General features: G+C 49.6%; 1 protein-coding gene across 1 annotated transcript; it reads left to right on the forward strand.

Annotated features, from left to right (window-relative positions):
• Positions 1-3,463: 3,463 nt before the first annotated feature.
• Positions 3,464-6,115, forward strand: LOC123125820 (BTB/POZ and MATH domain-containing protein 1-like). The gene is made up of 4 exons (XM_044546269.1): positions 3,464-4,615; positions 5,613-5,744; positions 5,847-5,883; positions 5,940-6,115. The coding sequence occupies exons 1-4, from the start codon at positions 3,587-3,589 to the stop codon at positions 6,113-6,115; spliced, it is 1,374 nt and encodes a 457-aa protein (XP_044402204.1). The 5' UTR covers positions 3,464-3,586.
• The last annotated feature ends 16,111 nt before the right edge of the window (positions 6,116-22,226 follow it).

A 22,226-nucleotide genomic window follows, 5' to 3' on the forward strand; every position in this document is an offset into this window, starting at 1 on the left:
TGCAGCCAATGTCTATTACTCTTTTCAATTTTATACACAATTGTCTTAGCGTATCATTGCACCTTACAAGGTTTAAAAGAGAGGAGTGATGTTCCTTTGATCTTGACCCATAATCTAGTTCCGTGCTGGACTTGCCCACACAACGTTACAATTGCATGTTTGTCTGTTCTCAGTTGTTTTGTGATACGAATGATGTCATACTATGCTTACCGTATTATAAACTTCGTCTCTTTATCCTTAGCCCTCAATACAATGTGAAGAAATAGACAATACATTAACGATGGTACATGGTCATATGTTTGGAACCTGGTTTTATTATGTACTTTGAAATAAAATACAACTAATATTTTACATGGTTCACCAGAATAAGTTCTGTATATAGACCAAAGCTATTTTGTTTGGTTTTGCTGCCTCCTTAATATCTTCTGTTCTGGTACTACTAATGTAAAACCTCAACTTTTCAGCAAGCTATGGAAAAAATGGTGGAACCGCCACCTTCTGAAGGTGGCGAGGCAACTATAACCGCAATGTCAGCTCTTGCTGCAGTGGGTCAGTACCTGTCCACTAACAGTGCCAAAAGCACGTTCCTGCATAATACTGGGTTGGTTGTTAAGGCAATATCGTCCAAACTGCCTCATGATCAAGATATGCAAGCTCAAAGCAATGTTGTATCTGCGCTCCAGACACAAGTCCATTCCCTAACAGAGACCCTTTGTGAAACAAGGAGAAACATTGCTCAATGTCGTCAAGATATGCATGGTTTCGAAACCAGACTATCAGACATTTGCTATGTTGTTCAGGAGCCTAGGGGAAATGAAGGCGAGGGTTATGGTGCTCCATCGGACAATACAGCATGAAAACGTAACAGTCAGGTCAAATGAACTGAGCTTCTGAACTTCTGGTGGTGCATTTATCTGCTAGACTGTTAAGTTTTATGCCAACCTTCCTTTTGTTATATAGTTGTAATTTGTTTTGGTGCGATACAAAATTTATTCTTAACGTGCAGCCACCGGCTGAAGAAAACAGCAAGCCATTTTTGTATAGTGTAGGGTGTTCCCTATATTTGCACTGGTGGCGATCTTTGATGCCGAGTGGATGTAATCTGTGCAATCGCCTTAATAGCCTAGCGTTAGTTTCGGCCTTATTTATTTCCTAGTCTTCTTTTTCCTTGGTTTGCTAGTGGCCGCAACTACCATGGGCCATATACGGGCCGTAGGATCCATGGGTCTCCTACGGGCCGTCGATAAATGGGCCTGTAATCGATGGGCCTCGGGCCGTCGGATAAATGGGTCTACACGGGCCGTAATCGGGCGTAATTGGTATCGGCCCAGCACGGTATCAGGCCGTTAACAGGCCGTAGGACAGCAAAGGCTTAATTCTGTCACAGGCATAATGGGTCGTTAATGGGCCAGAATATAGGACGGGTTGGAAACGGCGCAACGGGTTAACAGGCCTGAAACGGGCCGACTCTTGCCATGGGCCGAATTTGGCCCATTAGGGTAACAGGCCAGTAACGGGCCGACTCTTGCCATGGGCCGAATTTGGCCCATTAGGGGAATAGGCCAGTAACGGGCCGACTCTTTCCATGGGCCGAATTTGGCCCATTAGGGGAACAGGCGAGTAACGGGCCGGAAGTAATCGAGGGCCGAAAAGGAGCCCAAGAACGTATGGGCCGTCAATAGGCCGAAAGCTAACACGGGCTGAAAACGGCCCATGTAAATCACGGGCCGTTAACGGGTATAAAGAAAATTACTGTTCATTATGGGCTAGAGTCACCGTGGGCCTGTAAAGGGCCGAAAGATACGAAGGCCTCATATGGGCCGAAAGACGTCGTGGGCCATACATGGGCCGAAAGTGAAATGGGCTGGTGTTATATTCGACGGCCCACATGACGTTGTTGGGCCGATTTCCTTTAGGGCCTAACGGGCCGTGAGTTAACGGGCCGTAAAATGGGCTATTTGCGAAGAGACCGTTCACAGGCTTTTCATGGGCTAGCCCGTTAACTTTTGACCAAGTCAAACGGGCCGGCTTTGTAAGCTAAATGGGCTAGTGGTGGGCCGTGGCACGTGTCGACATATCATAGGCGCCTATCTGACCCACTGACGAGCTGACACGTGTTTCGTCCGGCCAATAAGAATTTTACACGTGGAAATTTTCCATTGGTCGGGGTTGTTAACGGGTTATCGGATCCAAAACCTGACCCGATAGCTTAACGGCGTTCTCTTACGGTGGATGTCACGTGTCGGTCACCCTTGACGAAAGCACTTCTGTGACGCGCGATTTATCGTCATGGAAGTGGACACTTCCGTGATGATAATTTTGGTAATGTCATGGAACACTTCTACGACAGCACGGGTATGACTATCTTGATTCTATCATAAAATCGTCATAGATGTACATGCATGACAAAAAACGCGACCTACTGTGACAAACACGTATCATCACGGAAGTGTATTTTTTTTTGTGCCAGGAGGAGAAGGCGCTCACGAGGAAGGAGTCGCCCATGGAGGAGGGGGGAGGCGATGGTCACTGAGGCTGTGGCTCCGACCGGTAGGGCAGGCGGGCTCTTGTCCATTGTGGAGGCAGAGGAGCAAGTTCGCCTTGTGCTACTGGGAGCACCATGCGGCCTTGGCGCAAATGGAGGTGGAGAACATGAACGCCACGGTGCCCCTCATGGACCAAGGTTTTGGTTACCGAATGAGGCAATTTTACCGAGGGTGACTGGTAAATGTGGTTACCACGGTTACCGAGAAATATAGAGAATATTTCGAGCGAATTTTGTAGTTGAATTTTGAATTCAAATAAGTGAATGAACGGATATTCGAACCAGAGACCTCTCAAAACAGGAACTAGGTTGCTACCAACACGCCAAAACCAACTCTCATGGCATTAATTAGATCCTACGTACTTTAGAGTAAATGGAGTGTTTAAATTCAAAATTTTCAAAAAAACGGTATTTTTTCTTGGTGTGGCGATTTACCAAGGGCACGGAAATACGCGGTAACCATGAGAAATCTTAAAATTTCAACCGGTAACCAAAACAGTGTCATGGACCCGAAGATCGTCCACAAGAACTAAGCGGTACTCGCGTCCGTACATAGCACCAACATGGTCGGCCGCGACCGCTGCCAGCTCCACGTCAACGTGGTGCAGCGGGCCTGGCTCTTGGAGGAACCGGAGCACAAGGACACTGTTATTAGAGTTAAACACGAAGTGCATATGTTTTGTCCGGTTCAAATACATGTGTACGTGTGCGTGTAGGTCTCAGAGTAGTCACCGATTAGTCGTGAGGGGCGACCAGGCGCAGCAACGCCGAGGTCTCCTCGCCAAAAACGCAAGGGAAAGTCGAGGCGGCTTTATCGCCGTCAGCACTACCGCCGCCACCGCGCCATCTCCAGTCACCATCTGAGTTCTGAAGGTTCGCGCCACTCCCCCCGTTTCCTGGTCCTCTCTTTCTCTCTGCTTCCCGCTGGGTATTAATGCGCTCTTCTTCTTTCAAACCATCAGATTAGCACGCGGCAGCGCCGTCCCGACGATTTTTTCTTCTCCGGCCGGCCGCCGTTTCCTCCTGGTCACCTCTACCAAGATGGGGGCATGCATGACGTTGTCGACGTGCTCACCGGAGGCGGCTGAAGGCACGCATGTGTTCGACATCTTGGGTTACAGCAAGCACATGGGCATGGGGCAAGACCCCGGTAGCTACATACAATCAGGGGTTTTCACTGTCGGCGGCCACAACTGGGCGATCCGCTTCTATCCTGATGGGTATAAAAGCGAGAATCGAGACTACATCGCAGTTTTTCTCGAGCTTATGAGCAAGAGCACTAAAGTCCGGGCCTCTTGTGACCTGAGGCTGGTCGACCAGTGCACCGGATTACGGTCTTCAGTGATCAAAACAGGGCCTAGGATTTTCAAGTCCAACGATTCCAGTCGGTATGCTCCAGGGACTGCTCAGTTCAAAAGGCGAAGCGAGATCGAGGGATCCGCATACCTTAAGGATGATCGCCTGATGATTGAATGCATTGTTACTGTTTTCAAGAAGCCACGTGTTACCAAAACCACCGTAGCCAAATCGCCGCCCAAAATTGACAGGCCACCATCTGACATGGCTCAGCATGTTGGCATGCTGCTGGAAGAAAAGGAGGGATTGGATGTCAGTTTCATTGTTGGAGGGGAGACCATTGAAGCGCATAGGCTCGTTCTCGCTATGCGGTCGCCTGTTCTTAAGGCGGAGCTCTACGGTCCAATGAGGGAGGCGAGGCCGGGGCAGTGCATTACCGTCAAGGATATGCAGCCATCCATCTTCAGGGCCCTGCTCCATTTCATCTATACCGATTCTTTGCCTGGCCGTGGGGACTTCAAGGGAGAAGAGAATATTGAGATGATCCGGCTTTTACTGGTGGCTGCGGACAGATATGCCATGGAGAGGCTCAAGATGGTTTGCCAAAGCATCCTTTGCGAGCATCTGAATGTGGACACCGTGTCAACCACATTGGCTTTAGCTGACCAATATAACTGTGATAAGCTTAAGGATGCTTGCCTTGAATTTATCAAAATATCAGATGATAACACTATGGACGCCATAGTGGCAACCCAAGGCTTCAAAGATCTCAAAGTGACTTGCCCATCTCTCATAGTGGACGCACTAGAGAACAGAAGAAAACTTCGTAAAGCATGAGCAGCTACATTGGTAGATTTGTTAAATCATATGAACTCTTTCGTGAGTAGTATTTGTTAAATTTCTCCTACCCACTTGCCGCAGGGATGGTCAGCTCAATTTTAGATGGATGATGGATCTATAAGAATAGCTAGTTTAATTATCAGGTAATGTGAATGGTGTGAATGTTCTCCTAAATCATCCCAGAATTTTTATTTGTCAGGTTGTTAATTTAATCTAGAACACTTCTCTGCAACCGTGTAACACTTGGTCTTAATCTTCTGTCAAAATTTCCTTGCAACCTTTGTTGAACATTTGATACCCAGATGGCCTACACGCGCAAGCAATGCCACGATGGTCTCATCTATAAGAGTGAAAACAAGATTAAACATGGCAAAATGCTATTCTCGAAATATAGATTATAAATCGAAAAGTTTTTTTATTCCCTGAAGCAGGAGGATAGAATGCATGATCTTGTGCTAGATTAGACAGCATATGTAAGACTGGGCAAACAGGGCAATGAATAGGATTATTACATTGAGCTCAGGGATGCAAGTGGCGCGCCGCAACTGCCCGCCTCATGTGTTACCTCGGCCAAATTACTGAATGTCATCTGTATATGCCATTTTCTTTGTTTCCAATATCGCTGGTCTGAGCCCCCGGTCCATGTTCTTGTTGCTTCTTTGTTCGGCATTAAGGCTGTTGACAAGTTTGAGGTTATCTAAAATAATTATCCCGTGGCGTACCTCCAAGCCATTCGGTATTCCGCATTCAGTCTATAGGCGTTTCTTTACCTTGAAATCTATGGATGTTTCTTGCCATCGAAATCTGCCAAAGAAGGAATTGTTAGACTAGTGTCAGTGTGCGCGTGTGCGTGTGTGTCCGGTGTCCCCCCTAGATCGTGCTCACCATGTTGTAATTTCTGTTGTTGCCGCTGTAATTTCTGTATAAATAGGTTGGAAAAGCTGAGCTGAATCCTATTTCCGCTTTCAGGAATAACGAGAAAGTGAGCCTCGTTAAAAATGAGATGAATAGTGTGATCCACACAAGTGTTGTTCGTGTCAAGTTCCTCGGTTTTAAGTCCCAAGTGAGATTTGAACCGACCCCGTAAAAAACAAAAGTGAGGTTTGAACCAAATTGCTTCAGCATAAAGGTTTGAAACCTGGGGTGATTGCATATGTTTTTCTAGGTTGCCTGTACAAGTACCGTATCAATTGCTGTTGCCGGTAAATGCATGTTTGAGGTTGTGGTCTGGAGCTTGTGTTGGTTTATCATCTTGTAGGCACTTTGGTCTTTGGGCAGTTCAGGTTGTTAAAACACACAGAGAAAGGATACACACCACCTGATGCCGTGATGCGTCCACAACGACTCACTGATCGCTATGAGGTTGGAGCAACTCCAGTAGAATCATCAAAATCTGTCAATCTCCAAAATAATTGCTACTATTATGGTGCATAGAAAAAAACACTAGTCTGACAGAGCTGCTATATAACAATATGAAACAGCGTTATAGGCTCCATATTTTTTTTAGAGGAAAAGGGCTCTTGCCTCGGCTCCATTTCATTGAATGGAACCACACCGCAGTGTCAGTTACAGCTATACCTGACCATGGGAAGCCCGGCCCGGCCAGCCCGGCCCGAAAAAGCCCGACCCGGCCCGGCCCGACGCTGCTCCCGGGCCGGGCTCGGGCCTAGATTTTGAGCCCGATGGCCGGGCCGGGCCGGGCCCGGGCCCCGTCGTTTTTGCACTTTTCTGAAGGTCGGGCCGGGCCGGCCCGGAGCCCGATGGGCTTTTACGTGTTCGGGCCGGGCTCGGGCCCAGAAAACAGGCCCGATGGCCGGCCGGGCCGGGCCTGGGCCTGGGTTTTTTGCGTCGGGCTTGGCTAGGCCCGGCCCGAAGCCCGGCCCGGCCCGAGGTATGGCCAGGTATAGTTACAGCACGCGAGGGAGGAGGACTGAGTGCCGACCCCAGCTAACTACAAACTACACTGAAAGCATCAGGCTGGAAAACAACCAGGTTCAAGGCAACAAGAGCGAGGATCCAGAGTACAACTTATATTTAACAAAGAAGGAAACAGGAGAAGAGAATAAGATGAATAAAGCCAGCGCCATCTCTCCCCCCACTCCTTCATTGCTTCTGGAGAGCATCTTCCGAGACTTCCTGGGCCTGGCTCTAGCCACATCATCAGGGGAGAGCTTCTGGCAGACACCCCAAGCGAAGTATTAATCTCCTCTACGCGCCTTCCACACACAAGATCTTCCATTGAGAGCATGCTACTGCAATCTTCTTTAGGATCACCTGTAAACCAAGCCAAGTGCTATTGTTAAAGAACATGTCATTTATGTATCTCCAAATAGCCCAAAGAGTAGCAGCATGAGCAAGATTATTGGCTTGGTTCCTATTGTTGCTAACCCACCATCTAGCCACATTTTCATAAGTGATATGGGCATCAATGCCAGTAATATAGGACAGCTGATGATCTTCCAAACTTCAACAAGAACAGAACAGTCAAAAAAACTTATGAATGCATGATTCTGCTTCAGAGCTGAAAAGGATCATATAAATGATGTCTTTTGACAAGGTTATGCCTACTAAGTAGCTTGTTATGAGAAAGAAGCCATAAGAATATATGAATTTTACGAGGAACATTCAATTGCCAAATAGCAGGAACATGAATAGGAAGAATCCCACCTAAAATTAACAAAAGCGAGATTCTTGGAAGCTAAAGGTCATGCTCAGCCCCGCGCCGCTCTCCTGGGAGGCTCCCCCCTCGCCACCGTCAGGCGGCTCCTCTGGGCAGAAGCCCATGGGGCACCCGGCGGCACCGGGCTTCTCTCTCCCGGTCACAAAGTTTGCAGTTCATTTGTTGTTTCACTTGAGAGAAACAAAAAAGACAAAAATGCCTGCACAGACCGCGATCCAAAAAATGGATGGCTAGATATAAGGGGTGCCATGGAGCTCGACCTACACTACAATTTTCACGAGAAACTTGTTAAGCTCGTCACAACACATGTTCTTATCTCACGTGACAATATTTCGTGGTACATCAACCTATCTACTCAATCCAATTGATTCATCCCAACCCATCGGAGGAACCAAACTAGCTTACCTCCTCCTGTGGTCATCATATTCCATCGTAAAAGTTACACCCACACCCTCATCTCATAGCCTGTAACACGTCGTAGTCTGTTAACGAGCGTCCTCGAGTGCTCATGAGCTTAACGAGCTTTAAACAAACAGAACCAATCAAAGTATTTTGCATGTTAAGCTTTATGAGCTTAACAAGCACGAGCTTAACGAGCCTAGCCCCTTAACGAGTAACGAGCCGGAGTGGCTCGTTAATCCGGCCCTAATTCTAGTCAGCGTTCTTGTCATGAAAACCAACTAGTGAACCATTGAATAGGTGGTTCACCTGGTAATAAAAAACCTGAGCCGATGGCCTTACTGGTTCAGCCACCAATCTAAGATTCTAAACTATGCAGACCAAAGTGTACACAAACAAATATGAGAGGATATATGAGTTTAAAGAGAAAGTAGGATTTCTACAATGAAATTTGGACCGATGGGCTCCCTTTATCCAAAAAGTTGAAGAAGAAATGAAGGAGAGAGGGGGTCACTTCGCTCTCAAAATAGGCTTTCGCCCTACTTTATATATAAAGTAACAACCAACCAAAGTACACTGCCTAACAATACAAAGTGGTGAGGTAACCCTCGTACGACATCGATCCCAGGATAATCGGACCATGCAAGACGCAAGCGACTACCCAACCGAAAGAGAACATAGAAATATCTAAGTACAACACCACGCTATGACCTACAACACCTAAGCTCCACGAAAACGCCCTCAAGAGGGAGGACGGCACTAAGCGTTGTCACTGCCGAGTCCACAACGGACAAGAGTCTTCATCCGAAACCCTGACACGGAGAGGAGCACCATGACGACGTCTTCAAGAGAACAACGCATGCGAGCGTCGCCGTCGTCGGCGACAAGCGTGGAGCTTTCGCTCGGCAACTCCCTCGTGCCACCATGAGGTCTTCAGGAGAAGGGCGACGAGTTCAAATCCTTAGATCCGGATCAGGGCGCCGCTAGTGCCAATGATAGAGAGCACACTCATGCCCCCCTTTGCTACACCTCTCACCGCCCACACGACCAAGAGGGAAAGCCAACACCACCACCATGGTGCCCGTCGGAGAGCCAACCATGCGACCACAATGTGGGGCCGCGTCCCCGACATCCATGTCCAAGTCACCCCAACCCGCTCACATCACAATGCACCAACCATGGTAGGAAGAGTATAAAGCATTCTTTCACTCCTAGCCCAAAAATCTAGGTCGACGCCTCCACCGTAGGAGGCACCCATGCCTGCATCCCTAGCCAGTCCCAGTGAACCAGGGGGACACAAACCCGTTACTACCGACCGTCGTCGCTGAGCAAGCTCGCACGATGCCAAGCCCTTGGCCCTTCGATGCCGATCTGCCTGACAGAGAAGCGATGTCCCGACCACCACCATCAATTGCAGTACCTATGAGGAGAGGGGCTTCATCGCCCGCGGGAACCACCCGGGCCATGCCCAATCTCGCTTACTCGGAGCGATAGCTCCAACTTATCTCGGGCTGCCCGCACACGAGCCCTAGGTCGACCACCACTCGGCTTGGACCTAGGAGATGGGAGATCACCACTGTCGGTGTCAAAACCAGCGGATCTCGGGTAGGGGGTCCCGAACTGTGCATCTAAGGCGGATGGTAACAAGAGGCGAGGGACACAATGTTTACCCAGGTTCGGGCCCTCTCGATGGAGGTAATACCCTACTTCCTGCTTGATTGATCTTGATGATATGAGTATTACAAGAGTTGATCTACCACGAGATCCTAGAGGCTAAACCCTAGAAGCTAGCCTATGATTATGATTGTTGTCGTCCTACGGACTAAACCCTCCGGTTTATATAGACACCGGAGGGGGCTAGGGTTACACAGAGTCGGTTATAAGGGAGGAGATCTACATATCCGAATTGCCAAGCTTGCCTTCCACGCAAAGGAGAGTCCCACCCGGACACGGGACGAAGTCTTCAATCTTGTATCTTCATAGTCCAACAGTCCGGCCAAAGTATATAGTCCGGCTGTCCGAGGACCCCCTAATCCAGGACTTCCTCAGTAGCCCCTGAACTAGGCTTCAATGACGATGAGTCCGGCGCGTAGATTGTCTTCGGCATTGCAAGGCGGGTCCCCCCCCCCGAATACTCCATAGAAGATTATGAACACAAGGATCGTGTCCGGCTCTGCAAAACAAATTCCACATACCACCGTAGTGAGTATAATATTCCACGAATCTAATCTGCTGACAAATTTCATAGCGTGATATCACGCCATGGCCCGGTCATTATTCGAACCATTTTTCTCAACCAGAGATCGTGTCCCCTTGTCACGGGATTCTCATCAATACGGGTGTGGGTAACCCAACCGTGTTCGTTAGTATGACTCCTCGATTTTATGCAAGTTCCAAACGGCCACGCGGAGGACGCTTGATATTCGCCCTCTTTATAAAGGGGCCAAGGCCTGTCCTTTTCTTCTCGCGCTCGATCCTTCCCTTCCCCCACCTCGAGTTCCAACACCCAAGGCTCAGGCTAAGTGCTTCGGACCTTAAATCATGTCCGGATCCAACCTTCAAGGCCAATGGATGGCCTCCTCTGTCACAGAGGAGGACATCAAGAAGCTAAAAGAAGCCAGGTATCTGACCGCCGAAATCTCGCACAGGCTGCCCGCTCAAGGGCAGGTCATCCCCACTCCCGAACCCAACGAGAGTGTCGTATTTGTCTCCCACTTCCTCCGAGGGCTAGGCTTTAGTCTTGATCCCTTTGTTAGAGGGCTTACGTTCTATTACGGGCTTGATTTCCATGATCTAGCTCCAGATTCCATCCTTCACATCTCGTCGTTTATCGTCGTCTGTGAGGCCTTCCTCCGTATCACCCCACACTTCGGCTTATGGCTTCAAGACCTTCAATGTGAAGCCGAAGATGATCGAGGGGCGACACACAGAATGCGGAGGTGCCATAATAAGCAAAGGCACTGATGCTCCATGGCCAAAGGGTTCCTTCCCGCAGGTGTCCAACTTATGGCAGCGGGAGTGGTTTTACATCACAGCTCCCCGAAGTACTAAGTGGGTAGTTGCCCCCGCCTTCCGTTCGGGCCCCCCACCACAACTGGCGTCATGGGTCAACAAGGGGCTGGACTGGGGGCCAGCTAATGACATGCCGACATTGCAAAGTCGCATCCGAGATCTCCTCAAGAGAGATGTCAGTCTTGTCAAGGTAATGCAAGTTATGCTAGTTCGTCGGGTCCTGCCATGCCAACGTCGACCTCTCTGTATGTGGGAGTTCAACCCGGAAGGACCGCGAACTATTCAGCAATTCTTCGGCGTGACGCTCGAAGAGATGTATGGATTGTTCTTCGGATCATGAATAAAGTGTCCGGACACCACCGAGGATGCGGGTATCAACTGCCGTCGTCCAGATACCCACGTAAGTAATTCTGTGGCCGAACATGCTGTCTTTTTATTTGTCACAACATCATTCTGAAAAAATCGCTCTTGGCCAGGACTGGATAAGAAAGGCGAAGATGATCAGGTGTTCGGCCCCCCTTCCCGAAAGCTCACCGGATCCTGTACTAGCCAGGATGCTTGAGCACACACCTTATCAAGTTCCATCAGGGGAACATAAAGGGACGAATAAAGAAGCCGAAAGCGGGCCTCACGCATTACTCATCCAAACCGGGGGAATTAGTGTCTCCGCGAAGGAGGATAATCGGGGAGAACAATCTAGTATCCCCTCTCCCTTAGGAAGGAAAAGGACCACCTCTGAAGACTTGGAAATGAAGGTTTCCAAACGAGGGAAGAAACCCTTGCCAGGGGGCCCTGCCCCGGAGGGCGTCTTTACCACACAACGCCTGCAAGGGGGGCCAGCCCTCCACCGAGCTGTAAGTGAACAAGAGTACTTTGGTAAATATATCCTGCTTTATCTCCGAGGACAATAACCGAGACATATATCTTGCAGTCCGGCTCGTAGCCCTTCTCGATAGAGTTCGTCTTCGGGGGATCTTCTTCCGGAGATGATGGAGAGCGAAACGCCTCCCCCTGTCTCCCCGCCTCATGGGGCGGACGACCCTGAGGTGTCATCACGGAGGATTTCTGCTGATCCGCCAAGGCAAAAAGGTAACCCTTCGGCCACCCGAAGTCCGGAGTATTCGGCTCCTAAGGAGAGCAACAGAAAGAGTCCGGGACTGTCCGGTGCACAACCGGACGCACTGATGGTCTTCTGGAGCAAGCGGCTATCTCAGAGGCGCATCATACTTTAATGGGTACGGTGGTTGAGAGGATTTCATCCGCCAAAAGTGGGTTGCATGAAGTTTTTACGAGCCTGCTAAGAGGCTTTGAGGTACGCAAAGTAATATATATATTTTTTGACAGTACCGCACACGCTAGGTGTGCCCTATACAGATAGTAGCCCCTGAGACTCTGGTTGCTGTTCATAGGCGGCAGACAGAGGATCATAGTCCCAAGTAATGATCACGCTGCTTTCATGTGCACGCGGCTGAGGGTCCGGTGGCTGGCCGGACTGGTGGGTTTGCCGAACTGAGGCGGCAGCTTGATGCGGCAGATGCCGACATCGCGCTTGTGAGCAAGCGGCTTGACGAGGCACAGGGTATGTATTTTTGGGTAGTCAACAGATATTAAGAGGAGCATGATGCTAGTATCTATGATGTGACTGCAGATGGAGCTGCCGCCGTGGAGACCCTTCGGGCGGAACTTGCCGAGCAAGGAACAAGCCAGGAGAAGTGATGCGGCTGCCCTAAAGGCGGCCGAAGAGTTAAGAGCCGAATAGGCTGCTCATCGCCAGAGCGAAGATAAAATAGCCAAGATGGCTGTTGAGCTGAAAGATGCCGCCAGCCGGTATGAGCTTCTTGAAAAAGAAAGCCAAGCGCAAGCGACGAACCTGAAGAAAGCCATGGAAGCAGCCAAGGAAACCCGCTCTAAAATCAGAGCGGCGAAGGAGGAGCTCCGTCAAGCCGGAGATATCACGGCTGGGAAGCCCTTTTTGTTGCGGACAAAGTTCGGAGATCCAAAGTATGCCCCTCTGGATCAATTATGGAGTGCTGCAGACGCGTACTTGGACTTGGTAATGAGTGCTGCTGATGCGACTGATTTTTTCAAAGATCAGAAAGATCATGAAGTTGAAAGGTTGTTCTGGTCGCAGTTCAGTGCTCCAGCGCGTCCGCTGCTGTTAAATGAACAAATTGCCGAGTGGGCCGAGCTCCATAGGTTGTCCGGACTTGCCATGAGTTCTGTCGTGGATTATCTTTGGCCGGAGGGACCAAGGCCGAATAGTTATTTTGGTTTAGTGCAACGACTCCTTGGTGTTGTGCCGCATATCGACGCTGTAAAGAGGTCGGCATGCATAGAGGGTGCGCGGATGGCTCTTGCCCGTGTTAAGACATACTGGGCAGAGATGGAGGCCACCGCTATTGCAACCGGGGATCCGTCCGTAGGCCAGGTCTCGGCCGAGCACTATTTTGAAGAAGTCCTAGAAGGCGCTCGTTTAATAGAGACTCAGTGCTCGAAGAGTATCATGTTCGAGTGACATGTATCCCAATTGTAAAAACAATGCTATTTGGATTATAAAGGCTGTGTTTATACTTTTGCCTGAAAGTATTATGATGCCTCCTGTGCGGCCGTTTATGTATGTATATAACCTGAAAGTTTGAAGTCGTCGGCTTCAGCCCCCTCGCACATAATGCGGGGGTGTTCGGAAAAGCGCGTATTCACACTTGACCCAACGTCTTGGTCCATTAAGGAGGTGACAGCGCGGCGAACAAGGCAATCGGACTATATAGCTTTAACACTTTCACTTAGCCATAGGAGTTTGACGGTGGAGCTACGATATAGCCCCTGGTACTTCCGCGCTCATCCGAATTCGGTGCGCGTACATACATGACCGGGAAACCGGTCCTTCGTTAATGCGGAGGAATCGCGAAGATTCCGCTGAGTCATCGAGTGGTTGACCCGTCTCGCGTTTTATCATGACAGTCAGTTTTCGGCTTTCTCTACTGAGGTGCTCATCCAGATGAACCAGGGCACAATCGCAGCAGTTCTCCCGGTGCCACCTTAGCCGATAGAGCGGAACGTAAGGTAGCAAAACACGGGAGCTGGGCAAACCCAACTATTGACCAAAGACATGATTCGGAGCTGATGCATATAAGGCCAAACTCGCGACGCCGAACACTTCCTAAGGTATTCAGACTTTACAACATATGCTGGGGTGAGTAACGCCCTCGATAATAAACCCTGAATTTCCAGGTACGTGCATTAGTCTGACGTGACGAAATGTCAATAACGCCATTATCCCTCTCGGTTGTGTTGAGTATCCGGAGGGTGTGAAGCAACAAGAGACAATAAAAAAGGTTTACATAGGGTCTTAATCTAAAAAGAAACCTTTGAGCGCGGCCCTGTTGCACGTCTGCGCCTGTGTCTCCGTTGTGCCGTATCCTGGAAGGGTGTAGCACGATGATCATCTGTAAAAGAGAAAAAACCCATGTAGTCCCCGTGCGAAAAATTGGTTATTCTTAATGTACCATTAAAATGCAATCTAAATAGGGTCAAGCCGAACTGTAGCCCTTTTTCGTGCGGGAAGCCCCTAGCACCACCTATGGGGGTATACCCATCGACCCAACATCAGGTTTATCTGAGCTGTTACAGCTAGTGGTGCGCCAGACTCGTCTAACCGTGTCCCCGGTCTTGACGACCGATCATTTATTCTGGTTGGAGAGGCCGTTCAGTGTTCGGCTGCTAGAGCCGCCACACATTCCTCCGCACGTAAGGAGCGCTCTGTGTTTCCGCTAACTATGATGATGCCACGTGGACCGGGCATCTTGAGCTTAATATAAGCGTAATGCGGTACTGCATTAAAACGAGCGAAGGCCGTTCTTCCGAGTAGTGCGTGATAGCCGCTTCGGAATGGAGCGATGTCGAAGGTTAATTCTTCGCTTCGGAAGTTGTCGGGAGAACCGAATACAACCTCTAGTACTATAGAGCCCGTGCAGCGGGCCTCTGGGCCTGGTATTACTCCTTTAAAGCTAGTATTGCTTTGGCTGATTCTTGTCGGGTCTATCCCCATTTTGCGGACGGTGTCCTGATATATCAGATTAAGACTACTGCCGCCGTCCATAAGGACTCAGGTGAGATGGTATCCATCAATTATTGGGTCTAGCACCAAGGAAGTCGATCCTCCGCGCCGGGTACTAGTCGGGTGATCCCTGCGATCAAAAGTGATCGGGCAGGCCGACCAAGGGTTGGACTTGGGGGTGACGGGCTCCACGGCGCATACGTCTCGGAGTGCGCGTTTGCTCCTCCTCTTCGGTATGTGAGTTGCGTAAATCATGTTCACTGTTTTGACCTCTGGTGGGAATTTTTTCTGTCCCCCAGTGTTGGGCTGGCGAGGCTCATCCTCGTCTTCACTTGGTGTCTCCCTCCCCTTGTTTTCGGCGTTTAGCTTGCCGGCCTGCTTGAAGACCCAACATTCTCTGTTGGTGTGATTTGCAGGTTTGTCGGAGGTGCCATGAATCTAACATAATCTGTCTAGAATCTTGTTTAGGTTGGACGGTCCATCTCTGCTGCCTTTAAATGGCTTTTTCCGTTGACCGGGTCGAGAGCCCCTGAATCCGACGTTTACCGCCGTGTTGTCTGGGTTGTCTTCATTGTTTCGACGCTTGCTTTTATTGCGTCGTGGTTTCCCTTTGCCATCCCTGACTTTGGATGTGCCTGGGTCGCTTGTGCCGCTACAGGCCAGCCAACTGTCTTCGCCCACACAAAAGCGGGTCATAAGGCTTGTTAGGGCCGCCATTGTCCTCGGTTTTTCCTGGCCGAGGTGTCTGGCGAGCAATTCGTCCCGGACACTGTGTTTGAAAGCCGCTAAGGCTTCGGCATCCGGGCATGTAGACGATTTGATTCTTCTTAGTGAGAAATCTGTTCCAAAGCTTTCTGGCTGACTCTCCGGGCTGTTGAATTATATGACTTAAATCGTCTGCATCAGGAGGTCAGACATAGGTCCCTTGAAAATTAGCCCTAAAAGCGTCCTCAAGCTCTTCCCAACTTCCAATTGAGTTTTTGGGGAGGCTTTTCAACCAGTGCCGAGCTGGTCCTTTCAACTTGAGGGGTAGGTATTTGATGGCGTGGAGATCATCTCCGCGAGCCATGTGGATGTGAAGGATAAAATCCTCAATCCAGACCCCAGGGTCCGTCGTATGCCTCTATGTTCACGGTTTGAATCCTTCTGGAAATTCATGATCCAGCACCTCATCGGTGAAGCATAGGGGGTGCACGGCACCCCTGTATTTGGATGTGTCATGGTATTCTGATGGTTGTAGTGTTCGGTTTTGATTCCGAGCTGTTATTTGGTCAGTATAGTCGTTTGGGCGGCCATGATTCTGTGCCGGAACGCGCTTCCTAGATCCGTAGATGGACCTGGTCATACCGGCTTTTTTGTGTAGGTCTTCACGTAAATCGTGTGCTGACTTGTGTGCGACATCGTTAGCCGCCCTGTCGCGGCCGCGGGGTGGTCGGTTCGGCTAATCGGCCGGTTTATTTTTTGGTTGAATGGGCTCTAGAGCCTCGTCATCGAATTCAGGCAGCAGCTTGTGCTTTTGGATAGCTCTTTGTGTGGCGACTGCCGCCGCGCTTTTCTTCTGTGTCAAGCACTTTATTCCATCTGTTGTTGAGTGTATTCTACGCGACCTTAAGCCTTTGCTTCTGCTTCTTCAGACTCCTCGCGGTGGCAATAAGCCTTCTATGGAGGTCTCTTGTTCCAAGTGCCTTTCCAGGATGATGTGTGCATCATCGTCCAGACTGTTCTCGTCTCCGGAGACAGGTTGATGAGCTTTACCCTCGGCGTCGCCGTGATCGGACAGCGGTTCTGTACTATGTTCGCCGTCTGCTGGCTCATCCTGCTCCATCGCGGGGTCCATGTGGTCGTCGTTTCTTTTGGAGTCGACCGAGGTATTATTCTTTCTTGCGCTGTTATCGCTGTTTTTGCTGAGGCGGGATTTGGAGCGGCGCCTACGTCGTCACTTTGGTTGCTTCTCGAGGGAACTATCCTTCGCTGCTTCCTCCCGTTCCTCGTCGTTGTTTTCTTTGGGTGTATCCACCATGTATATATCGTGTGATGAAGTGGCTGTCCAGCGCCCTGTGGGCGGTGGTTCCTATTCCTCTCCTGCATCGTCGTCCATACCGTCGATGTCTTCGGAGTCAAAATCAAGCATGTCAGTTAGGTCGTCGATAGTGGCTATTAAGTGGGTGGTGGGTGGGGAGCGAATTTCTTCGTCGTCCGCTTCCCACTCGAGTCGGACATAGTTCGGCCGAGGGTCTCCTGACAAGGAGAGAGACCTCAATGAATCTAGCACATTGCCCAAGGGCGAGTGCTGAAAAATATCCGCGGAGGTAAACTCCATGATCGGTGCCCAATCAGATTGGATAGGCACGAACGCAGGCGGTTTGAAGCCCGTGGCCGGGGACGAATCCAAGGGTCCGGCAACACATGTCTCATAGGCAGTGAAGTCGGTATTCGGCTCTATCGCCGCTGAGTGTGCGGCCTCCGTGGCGGGGTCTATCCACCCGTCCTCAGATGGCACGATCTGCTTCGGATCGAGGGCCGGAGTAGCCACAGGTGTGATCTCCCGAACACCGTCCGACAGCAGAGCTAAGTCGTGCTCGTCGTGACTGTGCAGCGCACCTGACATGGGCTCGAATCCGTCGAAGATCAAGTCTCCACGGATGTCGGCAGTATAGTTCAAGCTTCCAAGCCTGACCTGACGGCCAGGGGCGTAGCTATCGATCTGCTCCAGATGGCCAAGCGAGTTGGCCCGCAGTACGAAGCCGCCGAATATGAAGATCTGTCCGGGGAGAAAAACCTCACCCTGGATCGCATCGTTATCGATGATCGAAGAAGCCATCAAGCCTTTATCGTGACGGCACAGTGGAACTCTCAATGAAAGCACCAATGTCGGTGTCAAAACCGGCAGATCTCGGGTAGGGGGTCCCTAACTGTGCGTCTAAGGCGGATGGTAATAGGAGGCGGGGGACACAATGTTTACCCAGGTTCGAGCCCTCTCGATGGAGGTAATACCCTACTTCCTGCTTGATTGATCTTGATGATATGAGTATTACAAGATTTGATCTACCACGAGATCGTAGAGGCTAAACCCTAGAAGCTAGCCTATGATTATGATTGTTGTCGTCCTACGGACTAAACCCTCCGGTTTATATAGACACCGGAGGGGGCTAGGGTTATACAGAGTCGGTTACAAGGGAGGAGATCTACATATCCGAATTGCCAAGCTTGCCTTCCACGCAAAGGAAAGTCCCACCTGGACACGGGACGAAGTCTTCAATCTTGTATCTTCATAGTCCAACAGTCCGGCCAAAGTATATAGTCCGGCTGTCCGAGGACCCCCTAATCCAGGACTCCCTCAACCACCACCACCCCGCATCGCTTGTCGGAACACGGCCGCCAAAAGCACGCCACCAGCACCATAACAGACCCATGCCACGGCCCGTCGCCGGCCACCAAGACACGCATGGAGCCAGCAGCATAGCATCAGCCACCAGCCACGCGTTGCCCAAGCAACACAACCGCCAGGACCCACCAGCAGCCGCCAGGCATCAGATCTGGGACGAGCCAAGCCTTGGTCACCGTTGTTGTCATGGGTGGGAACCAGCGTCGTGTGGCCCTCCACGCCTCGGCCGGACCCCTATGACCCCGGTCGTCGCCGTGTCTGCCACCATCGCCACGTCTCCGGCCGACGCCACCGAGGCGATCGGGCTTTGCCCGGCAATGGCGAGGAGAGAAGAGAGAGGAGGCGGCCTCCACCGGCCACTAGGGTCCCCACCCCCTAGGTCGCTCGTGGGAGCGACGCTGGTTGGGGAACGGGACGTTATTCCTGGGCGCGCGACACTTCTTAGACATGACCACTAGTAGAAAAAGGGTCAAATGTCAAGCACATTAGTGTCAGTTTGCTTTTGAGCCGGCACTAATGTGTGCATTAGTGCCAGTTCCAACGGCTAGCCAGCCGCTTTCATTAGTTCCGGTTCGTGGCCGACCTTTAGCGAGTGGTGGCAGGATGTTGTCAGTCCGGGGCCCCTCCAGCACCTTTAGTACTAGTTCATGGCACGAACCGGTGCTAAAGGTCGTCCTACATAAACCCTTCGTCCACCCGAGCTCGCTCTGTTCTTCCCCTTTCCCCACTCATGTCTGTTCTTCCCCTCTTCCTCTCGAGCTCATCACACATTTTGCTCAAAATTTGTCAAGATTTGAAGGCCCCCATCCATTCAAATGATCACAAAGGTTAGCAACTTTGTCCTTTCATCTCTCATTGCTAGATTAGCTCATGCAATGCTTTGTATAGTGATTAATTTATGAGTTTAGTAATTTGGTAGAAAATATATGTGCTAGTATTTGATTTATATGCAATTTGTGGTCAAAACTAACACTTAGTTTGCATATGTAGGTGTGGTTTACTTAGTGCCTTCTAAATCTCCGTCGTAACCACAGTCGATCGCCCGCACCGTTCCGTCGCCGGCACCACCTTGCGGTGAGCCTCTTGTTCATGAATGTTTTACATTACCAAATTGATGTTTGTGTGATTTGGATATATAGTTACTCGTATAATTATCTTACCCGTACGTTGTTTGTCATACATAGTGCCATGGTTTTGATATCCGTCCCCATCGGCCCTCGTCCTTGTTACGATTCGGATGTGGTATATTCTCTTTTAAAACTAGTTGTTGCATTTCGTGTTTATGACAAATTATGCCCATCAAGTTGACATAGATATTTTTGTCTAGGAGATTTGTGAACCGGAAATTCCAACCGACCTATCGTCGAGAGGTTAAATTTAGTTGAAAGAGAAAACGAGTATTTGAAAGAAAAATTGAAAAGAATTGAGGGGGAGAAGATGGAATTGGAGTTGCATGTTGCCGATGTCGTCACTGATCACAAGATCAAGATGGAGAAAATGCGCTTGAAGATTAGAAAGATTAGAAAATATGCCATTGATAGTGAGGCTTGGTATCATTATGCTGTTGGATCAATTGTTACCTTAGTTGTGATCTTGATCGCATTTGTTGTTGCATTTAAATTCTTTAGTTAGAGAGTTATTTGTTTGTTGCATTTAAGTCTTGTTTGAACTTTATGTATGAACTTTATGTATGAACTTTATGTATGAAATTGTATTAATTTGGTCTATTCGGTGTTGTGTAATGAAGATGAGCCGACAATGGATGTACGATGACCGATGCTCTCCCGAGTTCATTAATGGCATGCAAACTTTTCTGCTTGCGGCTGAGGCAAACAAGCGGGCGGATGGTTTTATGCCTTGTCCATGTTTAGTATGTAAGAATGATCACAATTACTCTACGTCAAGAACCATTCACGTCCACCTGTTTAAGTCTGGTTTCATGCCCCACTATAATGTTTGGACCAAGCACGAAGAAAGAGGGGTTATGATGGAAGACAATGAAGAAGAAGAGGACGACGACAGCTATCCTGGCTATGGGTTCCCTGAATACGATGATACAACAATGGGGGAAGAAGCTGAGCTGGCAATGCGGGAAGAAGCTGAAGAAGAGGCATCAGATGAGCCCGCTGATGATCTAGGTCGGGCCATTGCCGATGCAAAGAGAAACTACGCAAGTGATTTGGAGAAGAAGAAGTTGCAGCGCATGTTAGAGGATCACAAGAAACTGTTGTACCCGAATTGCGAAGCTGACAAGAAAAAGTTGGGCACCACACTGGAATTGCTGCAATGGAAGGCAGAGAATGGTGTATCTGACAAGGGATTTGGAAAGTTGCTAGTAATGATAAAGAATATGCTTCCAAAGGACAACGAATTGCCCGAGAGTACGTACGAAGCAAAGAAGGCTGTCTGCCCTCTAGGGTTAGAGGTGCAGAAGATACATGCATGCCCTAATGACTGCATCCTCTACCACGGTGAGTACGAGGATTTGAATGCTTGCCCGGTATGCGGTGCATTGCGCTATAAGATCAGGCACGATGACCCTGGTGATGTCGAGGGCGAGCGCCCCAGGAAGAAGATTCCTGCCAAGGTGATGTGGTATGCTCCTATAATACCACGGTTGAAACGTTTGTTCCAAAACAAAGAGCATGCCAAGGCGATGCGATGGCACAGAGAAGACCGTAAGAAAGATGGAAAGTTGAGAGTACCCGCTGACGGGTCACAGTGGAGAAAAATTGAGAGAAAGTACGGGAAGGAGTTTGCAGATGACGCAAGGAACGTATGGTTTGGTCTAAGCGCAGATGGCATTAATCCTTTTGGGGAGCAGAGCAGCAACCATAGCACCTGGCCTGTGACTCTATGTTTGTATAACCTTCCTCCTTGGTTGTGCATGAAGCGGAAGTTCATTATGATGCCAGTGCTCATCCAAGGCCCTAAGCAACCCGGCAACGACATTGATGTGTACCTAAGGCCATTAGTTGAAGAACTCTTACAGCTGTGGAATGGAACAGGTGTACGTGCGTGGGATGAACACATGGGGGAAGAATTTGACCTAAAGGCCTTGCTGTTCGTGACCATCAATGATTGGCCTGCTCTTAGTAACCTTTCAGGACAGACAAACAAGGGATATCGCGCATGCACGCACTGTTTGGATGATACCGACAGTATATATTTGGACAATTGTAGGAATAATGTGTACCTGGGACATCGTCGATTTCTTCCGAGCAGGCATCCCGTAAGAAAGAAAGGCAAGCATTTCAAAGGTGAGGCGGATCATCGGACGAAGCCTCGCCACCGTACTGGTGCTGATGTACATGATATGGTCAAGGATTTGAAGGTAGTCTTCGGAAAGGGTCCTGGCGGACAACCTGTTCCGAATGACGCTGACGGACGCGCACCCATGTGGAAGAAGAAATCTATATTTTGGGACCTGCCCTATTGGAAAGATCTAGAGGTCCGCTCTGCAATCGACGTGATGCACGTGACGAAGAGTCTTTGCGTGACCCTGCTTGGCTTCTTGGGCGTGTATGGGAAGACAAAAGATACACCTGAGGCACGGGAGGACCAGCAACGTATGCATGGAAAAGACGGCATACATCAGGGTCATGCCAGCTACGCTCTTACCAAAGAAGAGAAGGAAATCTTCTTTGAATGCCTGCTCAGTATTAAGGTACAGTCTGGCTTCTCGTCGAATATAAAGGGAATAATAAACATGGCAGAGAAAAAGTTCCAGAACCTAAAGTCTCATGACTTCCACGTGATTATGACGCAACTGCTTCCGGTTGCATTGAGGGGGCTTCTACCGGATAACGTTCGATTAGCCATTGTGAAGCTATGTGCATTCCTCAATGCAATCTCTCAGAAGGTAATCGATCCAGAAATCATACCAAGGTTAGAGAATGATTTGGTGCAATGTCTTGTCAGTTTCGAGTTGGTGTTCCCACCATCCTTCTTCAACATCATGACGCACGTCCTAGTTCACCTATGCGAAGAGATTAACGTTTTGGGTCCTGTA

Source organism: Triticum aestivum, chromosome 5D (assembly GCF_018294505.1).
Source record: "Triticum aestivum cultivar Chinese Spring chromosome 5D, IWGSC CS RefSeq v2.1, whole genome shotgun sequence".
Classification (NCBI taxonomy): Eukaryota; Viridiplantae; Streptophyta; class Magnoliopsida; order Poales; family Poaceae; genus Triticum; species Triticum aestivum.

Coding starts and splice junctions, on each gene's coding strand:
- LOC123125820 (XM_044546269.1), top strand. CDS start 3,587: ATGGGGGCATGCATGACGTTGTCGACGTGCTCACCGGAGGCGGCTGAA. Junction 4,616..5,612: donor AAGGCTTCAAAGATCTCAAA/GTGACTTGCCCA, acceptor CTGTATAAATAG/GTTGGAAAAGCTGAGCTGAA. Junction 5,884..5,939: donor CGTATCAATTGCTGTTGCCG/GTAAATGCATGT, acceptor ATCATCTTGTAG/GCACTTTGGTCTTTGGGCAG.